Raw genomic sequence first — 19510 nt, forward strand, 5'->3', positions numbered from 1 at the left:
CCAATCTGACCCTTGACTAAATTCCTACCAGCCCTCAGATTTCTTTATGTAATCTGTGGCCTGGGACCCAATCACTTCCGATGAAAAACAGGCAGCATTTGTCAGAGCAGTTGACAGGTAGGTTGTCTGAACAATAGCAGATGGAGTGAACACATTGGGGTTCAGCCTACCAGGCTTTTGGTAAGAGGAGGAATGCTTATTTTGTTCCTTACATCCACCAATGAAATTTCTTTTGTGGTTTTATTTCATTTCCCTGGAATCACTCTTTTAGAATAGGTATCACAAGATGAATTCTCTTATATAAAAGATACTCTTTATGTCATGAATATTTGGGGGAAAGGCCACTCAACACTTACAGTATTTCTGAGTCAAACATTTGTAATAAGCATGAGACAATTTTTATTCTTTTATTAAAAAAATTGAGATTCTTAGACAAACTGTAAACACCTTGGTTTTGTAAAAATAAAATGACTATAAAAGGTGAGTCAATGTGCGTCTGTTATTAGAGACTACTACAGAGTTACAAGAGAAATTCAGTCCACTGCAGTGGATTTAGCTCATCTTTGCTTTTGGTTTGTAGTTTGCCTTTACAACCTTCTCCTTTTGTCTCAGGCTTCCTTGCCAGGTTCCTGAACTAGAACCTGACAAGAAAGGTCACAGATACTGGAAACGTGCTCGTGATCACACACAAACACAGGCTTTCTCCTCTGTCAACAATTCTAAGACAGCGTGGTTTAATTTTTTAGAAGAAAAACGCAGCACCTTTAGCAATAGGGGGGAAAACTGTAAAACCGTACAAAGCATGTGTCTCCTAATAATAAACAGAAAGGAAAAATGACTTTTTAGGGGTTTTTTTTTTTATTTACTTATAATACAGAACATGCTCTGGGATTCACCCACTGATCTTACCTCTGGGGACAAGGCTTGTAGGTGGTCCTGGGACTGGAAACTGGCAAGTACGGGAGGAGGCAGGTGCGCCAGAACCCCCAAAGATACCCTCCCTGCCTACCCCAGAGGTGTTGCAGAGCAGCCAGGGAAGAGCACACAGAGCTGTGCTTCCACTAGATTTTCCTTTTTGGTCAAGGCTGGAGGGGAAATGCAATCTTCTTCCACATGCAGATAAAGGGATGGAAAACACATAAACCCATTCTAAAGGAGTCACCCCTTTACCTTAGAGTTTCAGATGTAAAACAGAGAAGTTTTAGCCTTAGTGGCTCCTAAGAAAAACATGGGAATATGACCTGACAATATTAAATACATGGGTGTCCCCTTGAAACAGCAGTTTACCTGAAGCTTAGTCATATTCCCAGATGGGTGTCTAAGGGACGTACCACCCTGCAGACAGCATCTCCTGCTAGCTATTTGGCACAAAACATACAAGTCACAGGAGTGCAGCAGGCCCAGGCCTGGCGTTGATTGGATGTACCCTGGCTCTAGCTGCTAGCAACTTCTATAGGCATCTTCTGCTCCAGTAGAAGAAAAGATGAATCTCCTGATGGAGGCAGAAGATCCTTTGCTGCTATTCTGCCTCTCTGGTGGAGTAGTATCGTCTCATTCTACATGTTCCAGGCCAGGAATAAGGGTGTCAGGGAGGGAGGTAGTTGTAAGTGGCAGAAGTAGAGCTGTGCTTACAGCCATAGACTGATTGTTTCCTAGAATGTTGGTATTCTTCAAATATGTAATTTATGGTTCCAATCCATCAGGATTAGCATTGCTTTTCATTTGGAATTATATTCTTTTGGTACTTCAGTGCTTGTAGAATACTTTCCACTGTTCCACTGAATTTATTCTATTGCATTAAAACGAATCTCAAGTGTGCATGATGTTAACTGTTTTATTTTGGGCATTTAGTAATTGTAGCCTTTCCTACCCTCAGAAAATAATGTTTTATAGCAGGACATAGAGGTTTCTGGACTAAGTGCTAAGAGCCAGTCTGGATAACATAGACACTAAGCCTTCTGAAACCACCAGGGAAATAAAAAGCTCCTGGATTCTTCTGATCTGTTGTCAGTTTCATCCATGGCAGCTACACCTGGAATTAAGGCTAAAACCCATCCATGGTTACTTAGTTTTGATTTGGACTCTCTCAAAGTGCTTGGCACCATGCAGAACAACGAAGACAACAGAGTTAATGACAACTCCTAACAGGATGCATGTTGAACGGCAAAGACATCAAACCCAGCTCACTATGGAAACTGAAATAATTGGCTTGTGAAGCTTCCTGAGAAACACATGAAGCAAACATTTACAAAGGTTATTGAGTATCTTCAGTTTCATCCTAGCTAGTCTCAAATTAGCAAGCCCATAAGATAGGTTCAATCAGAAAGTCAAGATCATTAAATGAAAAATACTGTAGAAAGCGTGTATTAAGAAAAGGAAACATTTATCACTGGTAGGGCTTTATACCCGATACTCACTAAAATGAAGTAGGATGCAGACGGACACCTATTATTATGTACGAGCAATGATTTTAGATGTTTGTATTACACATGAGAAAAAGCTATCAAACCTGTCCCTGGCACATAGAAGAGGACGCAATACAAGGACTTCTCTGAGGCACGTCACCACAGGCAGACCTGTTCCCTGCAGCATCCACTCACAACAAGCTGCCACCACCCAGCATCACCTTCCTCCCAGTGATCAGCAAGATGGTTTTGGAGGCGAGTAAACACAGTGGTCTGGGAGGCTGGGAAAGGCTGTGCTCTGAGCAGCCTCCTCTGAGGCTCATGCGGAGGCAGAGAGCACGTGCTGGAACTGACAGTCACTGTCTCTTCTCATGCAAGAGTGAGGGTGGCCGCAGCTGGAGCTACCAAGCCCCCACTTCAACATGTGCCAAGAGAATGCTTCCTAAAAATGGTGGTACACCGGGGGTACTCGGTGCCAAAGGCAGGAGTTGATGCAGAATCACAGAGGTCAGGGAAACTAATGGTAGAGCAATCTACCAATGGAGGGTAAAAAGACCTGGGGGGGGACACCAACCCCAAAGCATTCAGCTGAGGATGTCATCTGGTTGTAAGCTGGGAGAGTATCCGGGAAAATATTATATAGGCTTGTAGAGTTCTTCCTTGTTTCCTTGGTACCCACTCATGGTTACTTCTGGAAACAAGATGCTAGTTAAAAAGGACTTTTGACACCCTTATGTCTGTTCCATTACACTGTTATTCGCTCTAGTTAAGTAGCTCATAATTTCCAAAGCGGATCAAGGCACTGCAGCCAGTCAAGCTCCATTTCCTCGCTATGCTCTGAAAGAAAGAAGAAAGTTCCACAATGAGATGACAGAAGCCTCATCAGAAAACACATGTTCTGCTTGTTCTGGCACTGGAAAGGAAGCAGACCTTGACAATCAGCTGCCTGAAGCCCAGGGAACCTCAGTGAGTACCTAGCAGCACTTCGCATCATTTTTGCAATGACATGACCAGGCTAGGCAGGACTTTACACAGGTACATGGGAGTAAGAAAGGTGCGAAAGTGTTTTAAGCCCAGCTTGGGAATGTCTCACCACGTTTTGATTTCAGGAGCTGACGGGCTGCCTGCTGTTCCCTGACCTGAAAGGCAGTGTGAAATAGGTTCACCCCCCGCCTGACCGAATTGACTTGACACAGCAGGGAACGTTTTGCTAAACTATCACCTACTCCCTACGAACACCCTCACTGAAACCTCGTTAAGAAGAACCCGGGTTCCGGCGCGGTTACACTGAGGCATGGGGCTGGTTACACGCTGTTCCGGCCGAACTGAAGCAGGGCACGGCCAGCCCCGAGCCCCGCACCCCCGGCGCCCCAGCCCGCCGCACTCACCCCGGGGCCGCTCCACGAACAGCCTCCGCCCGGGCCGGGCCAGCAGCGGCCGCAGAGGTGACCCTGCGGCCCAGCGGGAGCCGGCGGCGGCAGCGGCACCCGCACCCGTTGGGACTGGGCCGCGCCCCCGCCCGCAGGCCCCGCCTCTTCCTGCCGCGCCGGCTGTAGCTGCCCCGCTCGGCTGCTGTTTCCCGGCACAAGCGGTGCGGGGTGTCGCGGCGACAGGCGCGGCGGGTTGTGTCAGCTCCCCTCATCCCCCTCCCCGCGGGGAGGCGGAGCCGCCGGTTCCCTGCCCGCCCGCGGCCGGCCGGGGGCTGTGGCCGTGGCTATGGCCATGGCCATGTTGCGCGGGGCCGCGGCGGTTGTGGCCCGGCGGTGCGGCCTCGGGCCCGGCTCCAGCGGGGGAAAAGTGGCAGCGCGGCGGCGGTGCAGCGCGGCGCGGCGGCGGGAGTGGGTGCCGCCGGTGGGGCGGGACAGCGGGATCGTGGCTTACAACAGCCGCAGCCGGACCAAGGAGCCGCTCGTACTGACCAAGGACCGAGTGGCGACCTGGTAGCGCCTGGCGGCGGGCGGGCAGGCAGGGGTTACCTGGGTGGCCGGGCCAGGGTGACGGTGCGGTTTGCCTCCCCTCTCCGCAGGTACAGCTGCGGGCCGACAGTGTACGACCAGGCACACCTCGGGCACGCGTGGTGAGTCGCCGCCTGAGGCACGGCGGGAAGGGGGGTCCCGTCCTGTGCGGGCGCGCCGCGGTGGGAGCCCGGCGGCCGGAGTGCGGGGCACCGGCAGCCGGGCCGCGGGAGGGGGCAGCGTGTGTCCGGGTGACCGGCCCAGACCCCGCTGGGAGCTGCCGGCCTTTCGCCTCTTGGTCTGCGTAAAGGGCAAAATGCTGTTTGTTTTCTTGTTTGTTTGCTTGGGGTTTCCCCGTCTCGACCTCAGGAAGCATGGAAGGGGCTGTTGGTGCAGCTCATCCCAGGCAGAGGCAGAGTAGCGGGGTGGAAGGTATTAAGAACGTGCACTTTTTTGCTAGGCAGGGTGAGTTGCAAATTTTATCAGCTCTTGTGCAGAGGAGTTGGGGTCCTGGAGCCTCTTCTCTGTGAAATTATAGTTTTGCCTCAGATTTAGTTCAGACACTGTGTTAGCACCAAGGAAAAGCTGTTCAGGGTTGGCAATTAAAAAGGTGCTTTCAATGTTTACTGATAAACACATCTATTCAGTCGTGGAAACACGGAATACCAAGTTGGAAGGGACCTCAAGGATCATCTGGCCCAAGCTTTCTAGGCAAAGCGTGACCTAGACTAGATGGCCCAGCACCCTGTCCAGCTGAATCTTACAAGTGTCTATCTTTGGGGAGTTCACACTTCCCTGGAAAGTGTTCTTAAATCTCAGAAAGCTCAGAAAGGCCTTTTAGCATAGTAACAGTTCAGTGGCTTACTGTGTTTAAAGAAAAGAACCCAAACCAAACATCACAGTATTTTTTTCCATAGGTCATTAGAATAATTACAATACTAAACCAGCTTCATTACAAGTAACTTCGAAAAAGTACTTTAAATACACCAGGGCAGTTGCCGGTTGTTTTACACTGACGCACCTGATGAGAAGACATGCAGCAGGCTGCCTGCGGGTTCCTGTGAAGTCAAGGGGAATTGCAGCAGCTCAGGTGCTCCTGAGCTCCTGTCCCCTAATTCTTAGAAGAACAAGATGCATTTGGCTCCTCAGAGGAGCAGGAGTTTCTCAGATAACTGTCGTCTGTGTGAAGATCAGGCGCTGTGTATTGGAATAATTCCATTTTAGTGTAGAGGATTCCACAGCTTCCGGCTCTATCTCAGCTTCATTCAGAAACTTGTGTTGAATTTGGTGAGTGTTGAGCCATTGCAGTACTGCACAACTGCTTCCTTCTGTAAAGGGGAGTTTCAAAATACCAATCATATGAAAATACAGTTGGTTAACCTCACCTTAAATGCTGCTGTACTGTTGTGTGTGTATGTGGTGATGTCTTTTTCCTCCTTGCTTTTGTCTTGCTTAGCAGAAAACTAATCTAACTTTTTACCAGTGATCTAAAAATGAGCAAATGATATCTTGAATTATTCTGTTTGTACTTAGTACCTTCAGGGGAACTTTTTAAAAAAAAAAAAAAAAAAAAAGTCATCGCAATTTGTGTATTTAAATCTACAGTTATTGTCGTAAAGGCTATGTTACAATTTACCTTGAAATATTTACAATTGAAAATAATCACTTGAGAGCAACAGTATAGAAAGATGGTAATTAATTGCTTTATCACTTAGTCGAGGTTCTCTGGTACGATAGGGCCCATCCTGATGTGGTGTAACGGGAGGAATTGCGGAAGTGCTCCATTGCGGAAGTGCTCCTGTTGTAAGTGGTGTAGTGGATCTACAGCCCAATGTTTGCAGAGCCAGAGAACTTCACCTTTGGTCTTGCAGCTCTCTGGCTTTTCAATGTCTGGTTTTGGCAGTGGTTCTCCTACCTTCTGGCTCTTTTGATTAAAGGAGGGAGTAGGAGGGCACTGATCGCTCTGCCTGTTCTCTCATCCATCTCCTCTTACCCTATTTCTAAGCTACCAATTTCAAGTTTTCCTGACGAGGTTTGCCCTACATCTGTGCCACCTGGGTTTGACTGCTTCACTTGCTGGTTTAAGAAAGAATATTTACAGCTGAATCTTTCCTCTGGAGGGCTGTATCATGCAGATAAGGAGCAATTGGTATACTCTTTCTGCTGCCTCTTTAGCACCTTCATGTGTTGTTTCCTGTAGTGCTGCTGTGCATCAAGATACCTGCTGAAGACCTCCTTCTCTCATCAGTTAAACCCTCCAGTGTGTGAGGAGTTGGCTCTTCCTTACCAGTGTCTGTGGTCTTGCACACATCAGTGGTGACGCCTTGCTGCTTGGCTCATTTCTTAAGGACAGTGGTGCACTCTTGATTTTTATATCTTTTGGGTTTTGGTTTTTTTTTTTAGCAGTAATTGTGTGGGATTTTTTCCCCGATAGCTAGGTCCAGCTGTAGAGCTCTGGTAAGCACAGCCGAAAATGCATTCTGCTGATGCAGGTCTACAGGCCAGGAGATGCTGGGAAGGAGCATGAAGTCAAATAGAGTGATGGCTGTTGATACTGTGCTGCTCTTGTAAAATACCATGGTTTTGTTATACTCTTGCAACATGTTATTACTAGAATCCTTTTTCCCCCCCTCCTTCTTGCATTTGACTTGCGGCAAGCACAAGTAATGGAAATGAGCTTGAGATCCTTGAGAAGAATTTGAAAATAATGGCATTGTTATTTTTCTCCCCTCCTCCTTCCTTTCCACAAAGATTTCCTATTTTGCTAAATAATCCAACTTTCTCTAGTATGCTGTGCTTCCAGCCTTCAAAACAGGTGCTCTCTATGCCTCAGTGCAACATCCAAAACTCATTCCGTATAAAGAAAAAAATCAGACAGGCAGATAAAGCCATCTTTTCCCTGAGTTCTGAGACTGGGCTTGATCTTGCTGGCATGAGCTGCAGCCTGGTTGGCATCCAGGCTCCTGGCTGAATGCTTGGAAGTAAGAGTAAAACCAAGCATGAGAAGATTTCATTCAGTCCCTTGTACCTGCTCTGCCACCCCCCTGATTTTGACTGTCAGTTTTTTTTCCTTTTCAGTCCTGAAGTGGTAAGGACCCTACTTTCTGAGATGTCAGGAGATCTGTTCTGGCTTTTGCAGTGCTTCTTCCATCAATTCAGTTGGAAGATCAGAGGAGAGGGAACCATGCAATATTTGTGTCAGCTGTGGCAACTACGACTGCAGGGCTGTTAAATCTAATAACAAGCTTTTGATGCTGGCATCGTTCCTGTGAACAGGGTCCAAAGATTAATCTAATATTCTTATGGAATCTTGTCACCACATTAGATGAACCTTACTCCCAGAGAGTGGTGTTCATTAAAAACTATGTCCCTGGCAGCATGGCTTTCAAAAAGCCTTTTTCAACATGAGCATAGTGCAAACAACAACAAAAAGTATTTTTCTTCATCGAACATCAAGATATTGCACATCCATAAATGTGAACCTTAATGCCACCTGCACCTTGCAGCTAGGGGGAGGGATGCAAATCCATTTCCAGTATTGCAGTTCTTTGCTCTCACAGCCACAGGAGTCGCAGTTCTTGCGATGCTGTGAGTGAAATAGGAACCTGTAGGTCTGCGAGTCTCCTTTTGGGGTCTGTTTTCTCTGACCCTCAGCCGGTGAAGGCTGAGGATTCTCATCACTTTGCAGGGCAGAGATAGAGCCTCTAGTCACTGTCTGATATCTCAACTAATAATTGGGTTTTACTCAAAGTATGTTTTGAGAATTGTAAGTGGAGAGTGAGTAGAACAAGGGGCTTCCACAGCCCTGTACAGTTGTTGGTACATCAGTCTCTCAGCATTGAATCTTCTAGTTTGTGGCAAAGAGCCTGCATAATATTGAGGATTTATTCTCAGGTGTGAATAAAGCAAAATAACCCACAGCACAGCTCTTTTTTGCTATCAGAAAAGATCTGTGCTGGTGTGTGAATGGAATAGTTTATTGGTGGCTGGCAGCTGTAGTTGTTACTCAACCCTAAGCAAAGTTCATTTGCACCTTGTTTTATTTCTCTCTGTTCTGCCCTGTGGCTTTGAAAACCTGTTAGAATATAGAAAGCCTGAGGGATGTGTTTCAAGAATATCTGATCTGTGTCTTATTTCATACTGTTTGCTTTGAGAGAGTCTCGTGGCTCACGTGTACCTTCCAATGCGCTTCGGCGCTTGAATAAAGAGATGCAACAAAATAAAACCCTCAGAAAATTTGATGTAATGTGTCACTAATGCCAGAAGAGGGTAGGCCAGTTCAAGGGAAATTTGCTTGACTTTTGTGCAGGTGGTAACTGGTTTTGGAAAAGCACTTTATGCACTGAAGACCTTTTCATTCCTCCAAGTATTGGGGTATTTAGATTGTCCCTGTGGCTGTTAATGCTGTTGATTATTTTTGTTTAAGTTTGTTCTTACTACTGCGTGTTTAAAAGCTTATGGCTTTTTTTTTTTCTTTTTTCCCCCCTCTCTTCTAGCTCCTATGTTAGGTTCGATATAATTCGAAGGATAATGACTAAGTTTTTTGGAATTGAAGTTATCATGGTGATGGGGATCACAGACATAGATGACAAGATAATAAAAAGAGCCAATGAGGTAGGTGTTTGCTGCAGTCTTTGACCCAAACTTTTGGTATTTTCTACAGCTACTTACATAGGAAAATTGACCTGAGTTTGGTTGGTTTTTTTGATGAGTTTTGCTTGTTTTAATTAGTAGATGATAAATGTTGAGATTTCTGGTCCCCTGACATGGCTCTAATTGGGCTGGGAGCCTGGAGGGCTGGTGATTGGGGGTAAATGGGTGCAGAGTTCTCTGAGGGGAAGAGGTGGGGAGAACTATGTCACAGCACGTGTGGCGGGGGTCCTGCTGCCCTTGCCCTCTGCCTAGGAGGCCAGTGGGGAACAAAAAGCTGGGGTGAATCCTCAGCAGAGTGAAGGGTATGTTATCCCAAAAGCAACCCAAAACTTAGCAGCCAGGAGCCTTCTGGCTGGGTTCTGGAGAAGTGTTGTGTTATTAAAGGCAGCATTGCCACACACGAGGCTGAGGGTGGTTCCTGAAAGGTGCCGAGCACCATCTAGCTGCAGTGTCGGCACCTTGGAAAGCTTTATTAATGTTGTCAGAGTTCATCACCTACATGGAAGTTGACATTGCGTATAGGAGTAAGTCTTGATAAGACCTGGGCTATAAGTGGTTCTCAGTTGGATTTTAGTCAGACCTTTTCCACCAGCTGATCTTGGTGAATGATTATTCCAGTATTTTATTTTTTTTTCCTTTTTAAATGCTTTTTGGATCCTGAAACACTGAAGAATGTATTCTGTGTTTTACTCTGTGTTTCAGATTTTTTGGTTTGTTTTTAGAATCTGTAATTCATCTCTTATGGATCATAAATGAGTGTGTTAGATCAGATTGCACTCGCAAGCTTTTCTTGGAGCCAGAGAATTTGACAGCTGTCACTTTTATTTAATCCTTAAGTAAACAGTTACTACTGCAGTTAAATATAGGGCGCTGCATTGAAATGAATACTAGCACACTGCTGCTGTAGGAATACATGTGTGTTCTCTTAGTCCATTTCCTTGCAGTTTTGTAAGACGGTTTAATAAAAAGAGAGAACCCCTATCTCCCAAAAAACCTCAATAAAAAACCCAAACCAACTAAACCAAAAACCCCCACACCAAAACCCCCCAAGTTTTCTAAATCTATATGTGTGCATTTTAAGATTTTTTTTTTTTCTGTTGTCAGAACATTATGGAGATTTCTTGGTTTAGGAGAAAGAAATAACATGATGTTTTAAAAGAATTTGTGTTCATTTACTGCATTCTTTGGTTGGTTGGAGTTACCTTTCATGGCTTTTTTGTGATTATTTTTTTTTTTTTTAAATACCTGCTCTGCTCTGAACATTGTATGGATGGCCAAGGCCTCTGCCTCAGTATCGTGACTTTGTTATTGGGACGTCTGTACCTGAAGCGTTATAGTGGTAGGATCAACATGCCTAAGCTTGTTCTCCATCCTCTGGTGGGATTCATGTAGAGAAAACCTGAAAGTTCAACATCTAGTCTATGATGAACATGCTGCACACTCTTGGTGGAGAGAGATGAGTCTCTGTCTTGAATGTCCATCTGTAGGGGAGGAGTTTCCCCATCTTCCTCCTGTAGGCATCTTTGTCTCTTGTCTTCCTGTTGATCAAAGAAGCAGCTGAGCTTCTAGGGAGATGAGTCTGGTTGCTGGGGTTTGAAGAACACTTCCGGTCTGTAGGCAGAAGCATGCCTTTGTTTCTCAGTGCTGAGCATCTTCCTAGTTTCATTGCTGATGAACATCTGGTTTGTCTGGGCCTTGCCTTGTCCAGGAGCTTGTCCAAATAGTGGTACCCACCTGTGCTCCAACAGTCAGACCCCTTAAAGATGCTTCAGTAATTAGAAGTGATGAAACTGGATTTATTTGGTTAATGATTCAGTTGTCTGCAAGCTGGAGAGACTGACAGTATGTTGTTTTCTGCCCAGTAGGTTCTCCTCAGAGAAAATGTAAAAGCTCATGTTTGAAACACTTTGATACTATGCTTTTGCTCACTAGGGTAGGTTTTGCTGTTGTAGATCTTTCAAGCCCTGGACTCTTCTGAGTGTTTGAGAACAAATGTCTTGTCACGTGCAAGTTGTCTCTTTCCTCTGGGTTGCACGTTCTCGTTGCGTCCGTGAGGATTCCTGTTCCTGTCCATTGCCTTGTGAATGAGAAATGTGGAGAAGGTGTTAGAGAATCATTCTACTTGGCAAAGCGTGGGGCTGGCTTTCAGTTTATTTCCCCTGATTGTACCGAGATCTATGAGTAACCGTGATCAGCTGAAATAGCTTATTTTTCTTAATCACTGAAAATTAATGTCTTGTCTCATCCTGTAAGTCTCTGATCTGTCTTTCTGACGAGTAGGTGGTATCGGTCTCCCCTGCCAATAAGTTGAATGAATTTCCAGTCCTGTGTACTGTAGTATGTCTTGTCACTGGAAATGGAAACCCTCTCAAGAAGAAAATAATGGGAGAGGGAAGGAGTTTATTATTTTAATCATTGCTTTCTCTTAAAAGATATGTATTAGTATTTTGGCAATTCAGAAGCGTAAATGAAATACTACTTTTGTTATTTATAACTTGCATCTCCTCCCCATAGATGTTAGATTAATAAGCCTTTCTGACTCTTTACCTTGGGGGCTCTGTAAGTCTTCCAAGTAATCTATTAAGTGTCTGATAAAAGGTTGCAATATTTTATATTATTACTTTGATTTATGATTTACTAATCAGCCTCTCTTTTTCAGATGAATATGTCACCAGTAGCTCTTGCTCGTATTTATGAAGAAGACTTCAAACAAGATATGGCTGCCTTAAAGGTACACATACTCAAGCCTCTAAATTTAAGAATATTTTAAAGCAATTCTTTTGGTAAGAAATCTGATTTTGACAGTTTGATCTGAAAAAAGAAATTGGTTTGCTTGTGTGATGAGGTGTTGCTTGGAAACTTGGGATTTGGGAGGACCATTTTACTTTTTCATTCTTCTGGAAAGATATCGCACACCTTTTGAGTAAGGAAATTGGGAGAAGCAAACCCTACCTTTGGAATGAAACAGTTAAATTTCTTTAGCAACACAATTGGGTTTTTTATCCATGCAATTAGAGCCTTGGTTCACAGATAATACATATTTACCATAATGCAGAAATAGTCTGATATAAAGCATAGGAAACATGTAATATTCTTTCATTGACTTAAAGTGACTTTGCTCCTTGTGCAAACTGTTTGTCAGAAGCAGGGAGTGAGGCACTGGGGAAAATTAGTGCTACCATTTTCTTTTTTTTTCTTCTGTGTATTATCTTAAATGCTGCTTATGACATTTCTATTATACTTGCTTTTTTTTTTTTTTTTTTTTTTAAAGTAAGATTGAGGAGAGTGTTCTTTAAGGTTTGTTTCCTAGAGTGGAGCGGCTTGTTGGCAGTATGTTTCATACAGGCTAATGAGGTGTTTTTCTTTAAGGTCCTTCCTCCTACAGTATATATGAGAGTGACTGAAAATATTCCTCAGATAATTTCCTTTATAAAAACTATAATTGCTAATGGCCAAGCTTACGCAACCTCACAAGGTAAGACTTACAGCAGGGCAACTCCTTGTTCAGCACATGTACAGGAAATCAGTGCTTCTAGTAATCCTGGTTTGGGATCAGATGAGATGCCCTGTTCCAGGCTTTCCTGCTGTTGAGTAGCAGACCGGGTGTGAGCAACTCATTTGTGATGACATGAGTGGGCAGAACAACTGTTACTCAATTTCTAGGTTAAATGTAGCTTATCAATTAATATAATTGTTTACTGTAATGAACTGCTATCTAAGCCTCTGTGGGAAAGTCCTGCCTGGCTCCTACAAGAGAGCCGGGGGAACCTCTTAGCTCTAAACAGGAGGTGATTATCTCCTATGTGCTGTGAAAGATGTGACTGCAAAGCACAATATGTGGATTTTTTTTTTACTAGTAGAACTGGTGATTGTAGAAGGATTTGAGTGCATTGTAACTGGAGTAGCAGTAGGCTGCACTGCAGTCAGGGAGGGGATTGCTGATTGTGTATGGGCAGGGGAGAACCTGGGGAAGTGTCTAGAATACAAAGTTATCCTACGTGCAGAATGAGCACACGCAGAGAGGTTACTGAAAAGCTGGTAATGTGAAAACATCTGCTACTGCTTCTGCAGTATTTCTGAATTTCTAAATCGGAAGAAAATGGGAGTCAAAGGGCGCTTTGTTTTGCTTTCAGGGAAGTGTTCTCTCCTCCTCGTGATTGTGCCGCATCTTTGCTATAACACTAAACATTTCTTTTCTATTAGGCAATGTTTATTTTGATGTTGAGTCTTGGGGAAAAAGATACGGAGTATTAACTACTATTTCTCCTGATACCCAAGATGAAGCAGGTAAGTTCATGGCACCAACTTGTTTGTATTAATGTATCGTTTGAACTTGTATCTATGCATACACTTTCATTCAGCAGTCTGGAACAGTTTTCTAACCTGTTGTGTATAGCCAACTTTTTGGTTAATTAGGACTACATTGCTTTCATAATTATTTATTGAGGCACTCACTGTTGCGAGTGCAAGAGGAAACTTGGTGGTCTCATTTTATACTTGGCTCCCTCTATATGTTTGTTCTGGTACCTTAGAACAATTAGGAGTCTTAATCATTTAATGCTTGGGAGTGGTACATATAAATTTCATAGTGATGTGGTGGTCTCAGCTGTTGCACTAACCAGCAGTGAGATACTCAAGGGTAAATGCAGGGAAACTTCATCTGCTGTGTTACTGTTTGGGCAGTTGTACCCTTTTGATGCATGCTAACTGGATGAATTTGCTTCATTCGTTACTTACCATATTTACATTACCAGACTACTGCTAAGCAGCCTATTTGTGTGAGGATGAGCAATCTGTTGCCTGTAGCCTTGGTTTTGTGGGGTTTTTTGCTGCAGTTGTCTGACTGCTGAGCAAGATTGCTGAGCTTCTTGGTAGTTTCCCAAAGTTAGGTCTGATCAGGTCTCTGCCCTGAGAATTTGATGCAGGTCTCATGCATCCTTTTGCATGCTGAAGTTCAATATTTCTTCATTGAAAAAATCTGTTTGCAGTTACGGAAAATGCCTGGCAGGCTAATGCTCAGGTGAATTACAGCCAGAAACTTCTCACAGCTCCACTTTGGAGTTGTTTCAGCATTACAACTCACAGAGGGAATGCGTTTTGTCTGCAGTTGTTCAGAGGCAGTTACTGACTGCAAAGGCAGCCAACAGCTTCCTGGGCTGCACTGGGAAAAGCATTGCCAGCAGGTCAAGGGAGGTGATCATTCTTCTCTGCTCAGCACTGGTGAGACGTGCCTGGAATCTGGGTCTGATGCTGGGCTCCCCAGTATGAGACAGACATGGACATACTGGAGAGAGCCCAGCAAATGGCCACGAATGAAGTGGAGGTACTGAAGCATATCTTTCATATGATGAAAGGCTGAGAAGGCTGGGACTGCTCAGCTTGGAGAAGAGAAGGCTCAAGGGCATCTTAGCTGTGTGTACAAACATGTGATGGGGAGAATAAAGAAGATGGAGCCAGTCTTCTCTCAGTGGTGCTTGGTGGCAGGACAAGAGGCAATGTGTGCAACCTGAAACACAGAAAATTGCATTTAAAGCTTAGAAAAATTTTGTTACTCTAAGGATGATTAACAGAAAAACATGTTTCCCAGAGAGGCTGTGGAGTCTCCACAGTTTTTAGTATTTGGAGATACTAAAACCCCAACTGGACGCAGTCCTGGGCAGCTGCTGTAGCTGAGCCTGCTCTGAGCCAGGGGTTCGACTAGACAATGTCCAGATGTGCCTTCCAGCTTCAGTTGTCACTGATTACCTGTTCTACCCTGTTCCCTCTCAAGTGACTTACAACTAAGTTTACTGTTATTTCTAAAGATTTTGACTGTTATTTTGCTTATAACCAAGGAAAGTGGTGGTTTTTGTAGCAGTATACTCAAAAAAAGGCAAAAGAGAGAAGGAGTCAACAGATACTGGTCAGCCAGAGCTCGGCAAACTAGTGGAAGAGCCAAGATGAAGATTCAGTGGATAAAACTAGGGTTATGTTTCTGTCCCTTTATTTCTTATCAATTTTGAATGATGGAGCAGGTGTAATGAATTTTTGTAATGTATTCCCTTAATATTGCATGACATTCTGAATAAAAACTGACTCTGTGTAATACCAGTAAAGTAGAAGCGGAATGGCTCAAGAAAAATTACCATCTAATAGATCTCCAAAAATAGCTGTGAATCATCATTAAAATGTGTTGATACCGAAATGCTCCAGGGATTAGTTCAGACCCAGTGATACACTGCAGGTTTGTTAGCAGTCTGAAATAAATAAAGTAGTAAATCTAGTGTCAACTGCTGATAAATCAGATGAGAGGTGTTAAATAAGGGAACTTAAAACAGTGCAAGTTGCTTGCCAAGCTGGATCCCTTCAAGCCAAATAGGTGTACTGTTCTGTATCTCTCAAATATGAGATCATGTATTTGTCAGCAAAAAAAATACAGTGTCCAGAATGCTGTTCTGGTTTGGGTTGCTTTTTTTACCTTGCCTGCTGCAGTACAGTCTGTTTGTCCTGGGAAACTGGCTGATAAATAACTAAATGAATGATGTAAAACTGGAGAAGGCCAAAAGGACTGAAAGGATGGGATGTATTAAAGAATCTTGAATCCATCTTTATAGCCTGCAGAAATCTAATTCAGCATACTATTTTTTTTCAAATGCTTGATTGAGAAACTGGAAGCCCTGTGTAAGGGAGGAATGTTGCAGGAAAAGAAGTTGAGCAGAAGAGGTTAAAATCTGAGTAGTTCACTAAATTCATTTCCACTTGCTTTCACTTTTTTTCTTTTTTCATTTTCTTGGAGGTGTATCTCATTAACACTTTGCTTATTCTTGGCAGTTAATACTGATAAACGACATGGTAAAGATTTTGCCCTGTGGAAGGCAGCTAAACCTCAAGAGCTATCTTGGACTTCTCCCTGGGGAAAAGGAAGACCTGGATGGCACATAGAGTGTTCCACAATATCGAGGTCAGATTTCTTGGATTTTGAATCTAGTGCTGGTTTTTGTTTTTGATCACAGTACAGCGGTAGCAGCAGTATTGAAAGTGGTTTTTCTGATCAGTAGAACACCAGTTTTAATATGACTATTTTGTGCAGTCTGGGATGTGCCCTAAACTCTGCTCCACCTTAGCGGCGTAGCTGTCTTGCTAGGTTTTGGCACCTTTTCTTGAGAGAGACTCTGTGTTTAAAATGTGGGATGCAGGATCACACCGTTGATTAACAAGTCTTCAACTTGAATTGAGTAACCAAAGTTTTAGTGAAGGTTATGGTACCTGTTTCATTTGCCTCCCTTCCACTTGTTGCAGTCTCTACTGGACCTAGTTCAGCACGTGGTGCTGTCAGAAGGACAGGGTGTGGGATTCCATCCTGACCCCAGTGACTGTGTAAGGTCATGTTGGCCTTAGCTTAACTGCAGTTGTGCGTTATTCAGCTTTCTTTAGAAGTCACCCACAGTATTAAATATTCTCATTTCTCTGTGGCAGTATATTCTGTGAGCATGATGTGAACTGAGTGCAGTAACATTTTGCTTGTAGTTGGTTTGAATTAATTTGCTCTTAATTTGGAGCTTTATTTTCTCCACAGGATAGTAGTACTTTGTCCTACATTGTATTAGCTTATGACCTATTAATTTGTGTTTTTAAAAAGGAGACTTTAAATATTCTCTCTTGGAAGATTGTTAGTGGTGCTTAGTTCTGTGTTAGTCTCAGATCTTTTTTTGGAAGCCAATAACAAATTATTTAGATCTGGCCCTGTGTAACTTAAGTTTTCAACCCAAGCTGAAAACAGATGGAACAGATGCTGTAGGTTTCTCTTTCATATGCTTTGCTGGTCACCTGGGATTTTTAGTCATTACTACTATGTTGTGAAAAGCATTTATAAGGGTGACTTTCTGTCTGTAAATAGTTTCAGCACTGTGAAACAGTTCTTTAAAGCAACTGAAGTGCACAAAAACATAGAATCATAGAGTGGTTAGGGTTGGAAGGGGCCCATTTTAAGCAATACCTACTTACCTGGCTGTTTTGCCAAACATCTCAAAGCCCTTTAAGCTAGGTGAACTAATTTTGAAAAGTCTTTGAAGTGTGCTTGGGAAGGTGAATGAGGAAGGTGTGGGTCTCTAGAGCAGCCCTGCAGGAGGGAACCACCTGCTGTGACTTGGGTCTGGTTTCCTCCCCAGAGCTTCCTTTGTGGTGAGGTGAGCTTGCTGCTCCTGCCCCTGAGCATTCTGCACATCCCTCTCTCCCCAGCTCTTGCTGGTTTTTTTGGAGCAAACTGCAAGTGGCCAGTGCTCCTCTGTAGATGGCGCAAGGGAACGTGTGAGCTGGGGCCCCTCCTGGGAAGATCTGTGCTTAAGCTGGGTTTGGAGCAGACAGGAGGAAGCAGGGGAGCTAACTTTGGGAAACGGTAACAGCTAGTCTTTCTTGCCATCTCTCCTTGTTTTCTTCCTGTGCCCCAACAGCTCCTGCAAAGCCATAGTGAGCCAGGGTGTTTTGTCCCCAAAAGGGACGAAAGTATTAATATCTAGCCAGCTGTGGGGAGCAACTTGTTAACATGACACATGGGGAGACTGTGTGTCTCTGTGTACACACACGTGCAGACAGATGCGTATGTGGGCTTGCCTTTAGAAAAATGATTGCTCCTACTAAGGAGAATTAATTGTGGCCAGCTATGGGTCCTGCTGCAGTTTTAGTATAAGATTTGCATGAAGTCTTGCCTTAAAACTGCAGTCATTAAACTGTACACTTAAGTATATGTTGTTTCATCATATTCTTTTCTGCATTTCTTTTTACAAAAAGCTTTTGTAGTGTTCTACTTACCAATCAGGAAAATATTGTTACAGTGCAGTGTTTGGAAAGCAGCTGGACATCCATACTGGTGGAATAGATCTTGCATTTCCTCATCATGAAAATGAAATCGCACAGTGTGAGGTGTATCATCAGTGTGAGCAATGGGGGAATTACTTTTTGCATTCTGGTAAGTAAAATAGTAATGACCTGAAAGGCCTGTACAAATACAACAGCTTGGGTTTTTTAGGTTTGGCTTTTGTATGTCTGCATACAGATGGTCTACTGCAGTGACCAAGTTCCTGTCTGTGAGATGATATGTGGAGTATGAGTGATTTGTTGGTATAGCCCATAGATGTGTCAGACCCCATCTCTTACCCCAGAATTAACCTCTCTGGCTATGCCTGACTAAATTGTATGAAAGTGTCTTTTACTTGCTTGATCTTCAGCATATGATACTGCCTGGCATTATGTAGAGCGATATGCACGATAGTGCTTCAGTGAAGCTTGTGCTGTACAGTGCTTTGAACCTACATCCTTGTCTGATGGTACTAGCACTGTTCCCATTGATGAAAACCTTGAAATTTGTTCTTGCTATTGCAGTCACTGTGGTTCTGGATGGTCAACTGAAGTCAATAGAAAGTCACAGTCAAGTCCGCGGTGTCTCTTTTTGCTGAACAGTACTTTGTGCAAGATGTGTTAGTGAACTCTTTGAGCTGCTTCTCTAAGAGCTGCAGAGTTAAGCCTGTGGTACACTCTGGGAATTACTCGAGCTTTCCTTTTTCATATATATTTGTATTGTACAGGATGAATGTTGAATTCTAGCTTCAGTTCATAGTGTAGGACCTGTTGTAAATCAATAGCAATTGTCTCTAGAGGATGGTGCATCCTCCAGGGTATGCTTTGCTCCTGAAGTGCTGGGGAATTCTCTGTGCTTCCAACTGAGATGCACTGGTTACTGCCAGGTGGAGCCTTCTGTTGAAAGAACAGTGAATCTAACTGTTCAAGCTTAGAATTGAAACTACAGGGGAATTATTCTTTGAAACTAACTGAAGAGGAGTCAATTTTTCTTAAAGCAAGAAGAAAAAATAACCACGGGGAAAAAAACCCCAAACTTGATTCCAAGGGCAATTTATACACTGAGATTCTCTGGGAGCTGACAGATTACATTCATTAAGTCAAAAAAATTTGCTGGAGGATGATAGTGTGAATTATTTAGGGCAAATGAATCAGCTTCAGAAACAATTTATTCTGGAAACAGACTTCAGAATTTTAGCAGGCTCAGAATTGGAGGAGCAATCCCCATTAGAGGAAGAAAATCCCTGCACTGGGGATAAATCTTCTTAAAGGACTTTATTTTTAGACTACTTGTACTCTGGGAAGAGTGCCAAGCCAAAGTTATGAAAATCCGTGTATTTTGTGATTCTTTAATGAAATCTTTCTAAGTGCTGAAACTCTTGAAGAGGAATATTATTTCAAATTCAGATGTTACCTGTATCTTATTAGGCAAACATAAACTATTTTAAGCTTGGCTGCTCAAAGTTAAGTCAGTCAATATTTAGGCACCTTTGCAAAAGAAGAAAATAATAATTCCCCTTCTCACAGGAGAAGTTGGGATTGTTTAGCCTGGAGAAGAGAAGGCTCAGGGGGACCTTATCGCTCTCTACAACTACCTGAAAGGAAGATGGAGCCAGGAGGTGGCTGGTCTCTTGTCCCCAGTAACAAGTGGTAGGACAAAAGGTA

General features: G+C 43.6%; 1 protein-coding gene and 1 long non-coding RNA gene across 13 annotated transcripts in view; one reads left to right on the forward strand and one right to left on the reverse strand.

Annotated features, from left to right (window-relative positions):
• Nucleotides 1-393: 393 nt before the first annotated feature.
• On the reverse strand, nucleotides 394-4008 carry LOC115604573. Its single transcript, XR_003990328.1, has 2 exons — nucleotides 3794-4008; nucleotides 394-3242 (listed from the first exon to the last, which is right to left on the reverse strand). It is a non-coding gene; the product is annotated as an uncharacterized LOC115604573 (long non-coding RNA).
• CARS2 (cysteinyl-tRNA synthetase 2, mitochondrial) overlaps nucleotides 3902-19510 on the forward strand; it is a 35179-nt gene continuing 19570 nt past the window's right edge. For 8 of the 12 annotated variants that reach the window (XR_003990324.1, XM_030477830.1, XM_030477832.1 and 5 more), the window contains exons 1-8: nucleotides 3969-4345; nucleotides 4432-4482; nucleotides 8857-8974; nucleotides 11673-11744; nucleotides 12383-12488; nucleotides 13217-13300; nucleotides 15824-15953; nucleotides 17824-17957. Coding sequence is in view for 11 of the 12 variants with exons in the window: in XM_030477830.1 (XP_030333690.1) it covers nucleotides 4122-4345; nucleotides 4432-4482; nucleotides 8857-8974; nucleotides 11673-11744; nucleotides 12383-12488; nucleotides 13217-13300; nucleotides 15824-15953; nucleotides 17824-17957 (919 nt within the window). In the remaining variant the exon portion in view is untranslated. Of the gene's footprint in view, nucleotides 4346-4431; nucleotides 4483-8856; nucleotides 8975-11672; nucleotides 11745-12382; nucleotides 12489-13216; nucleotides 13301-15823; nucleotides 15954-17823; nucleotides 17958-19510 lie in introns of all 12 variants that reach the window. The other 4 variants (XM_030477836.1, XM_030477838.1, XM_030477841.1 and 1 more) reach the window with 4 other exon arrangements.

Source organism: Strigops habroptila, chromosome 2, assembly GCF_004027225.2.
Source record: "Strigops habroptila isolate Jane chromosome 2, bStrHab1.2.pri, whole genome shotgun sequence".
Lineage (NCBI taxonomy): Eukaryota > Metazoa > Chordata > Aves > Psittaciformes > Psittacidae > Strigops > Strigops habroptila.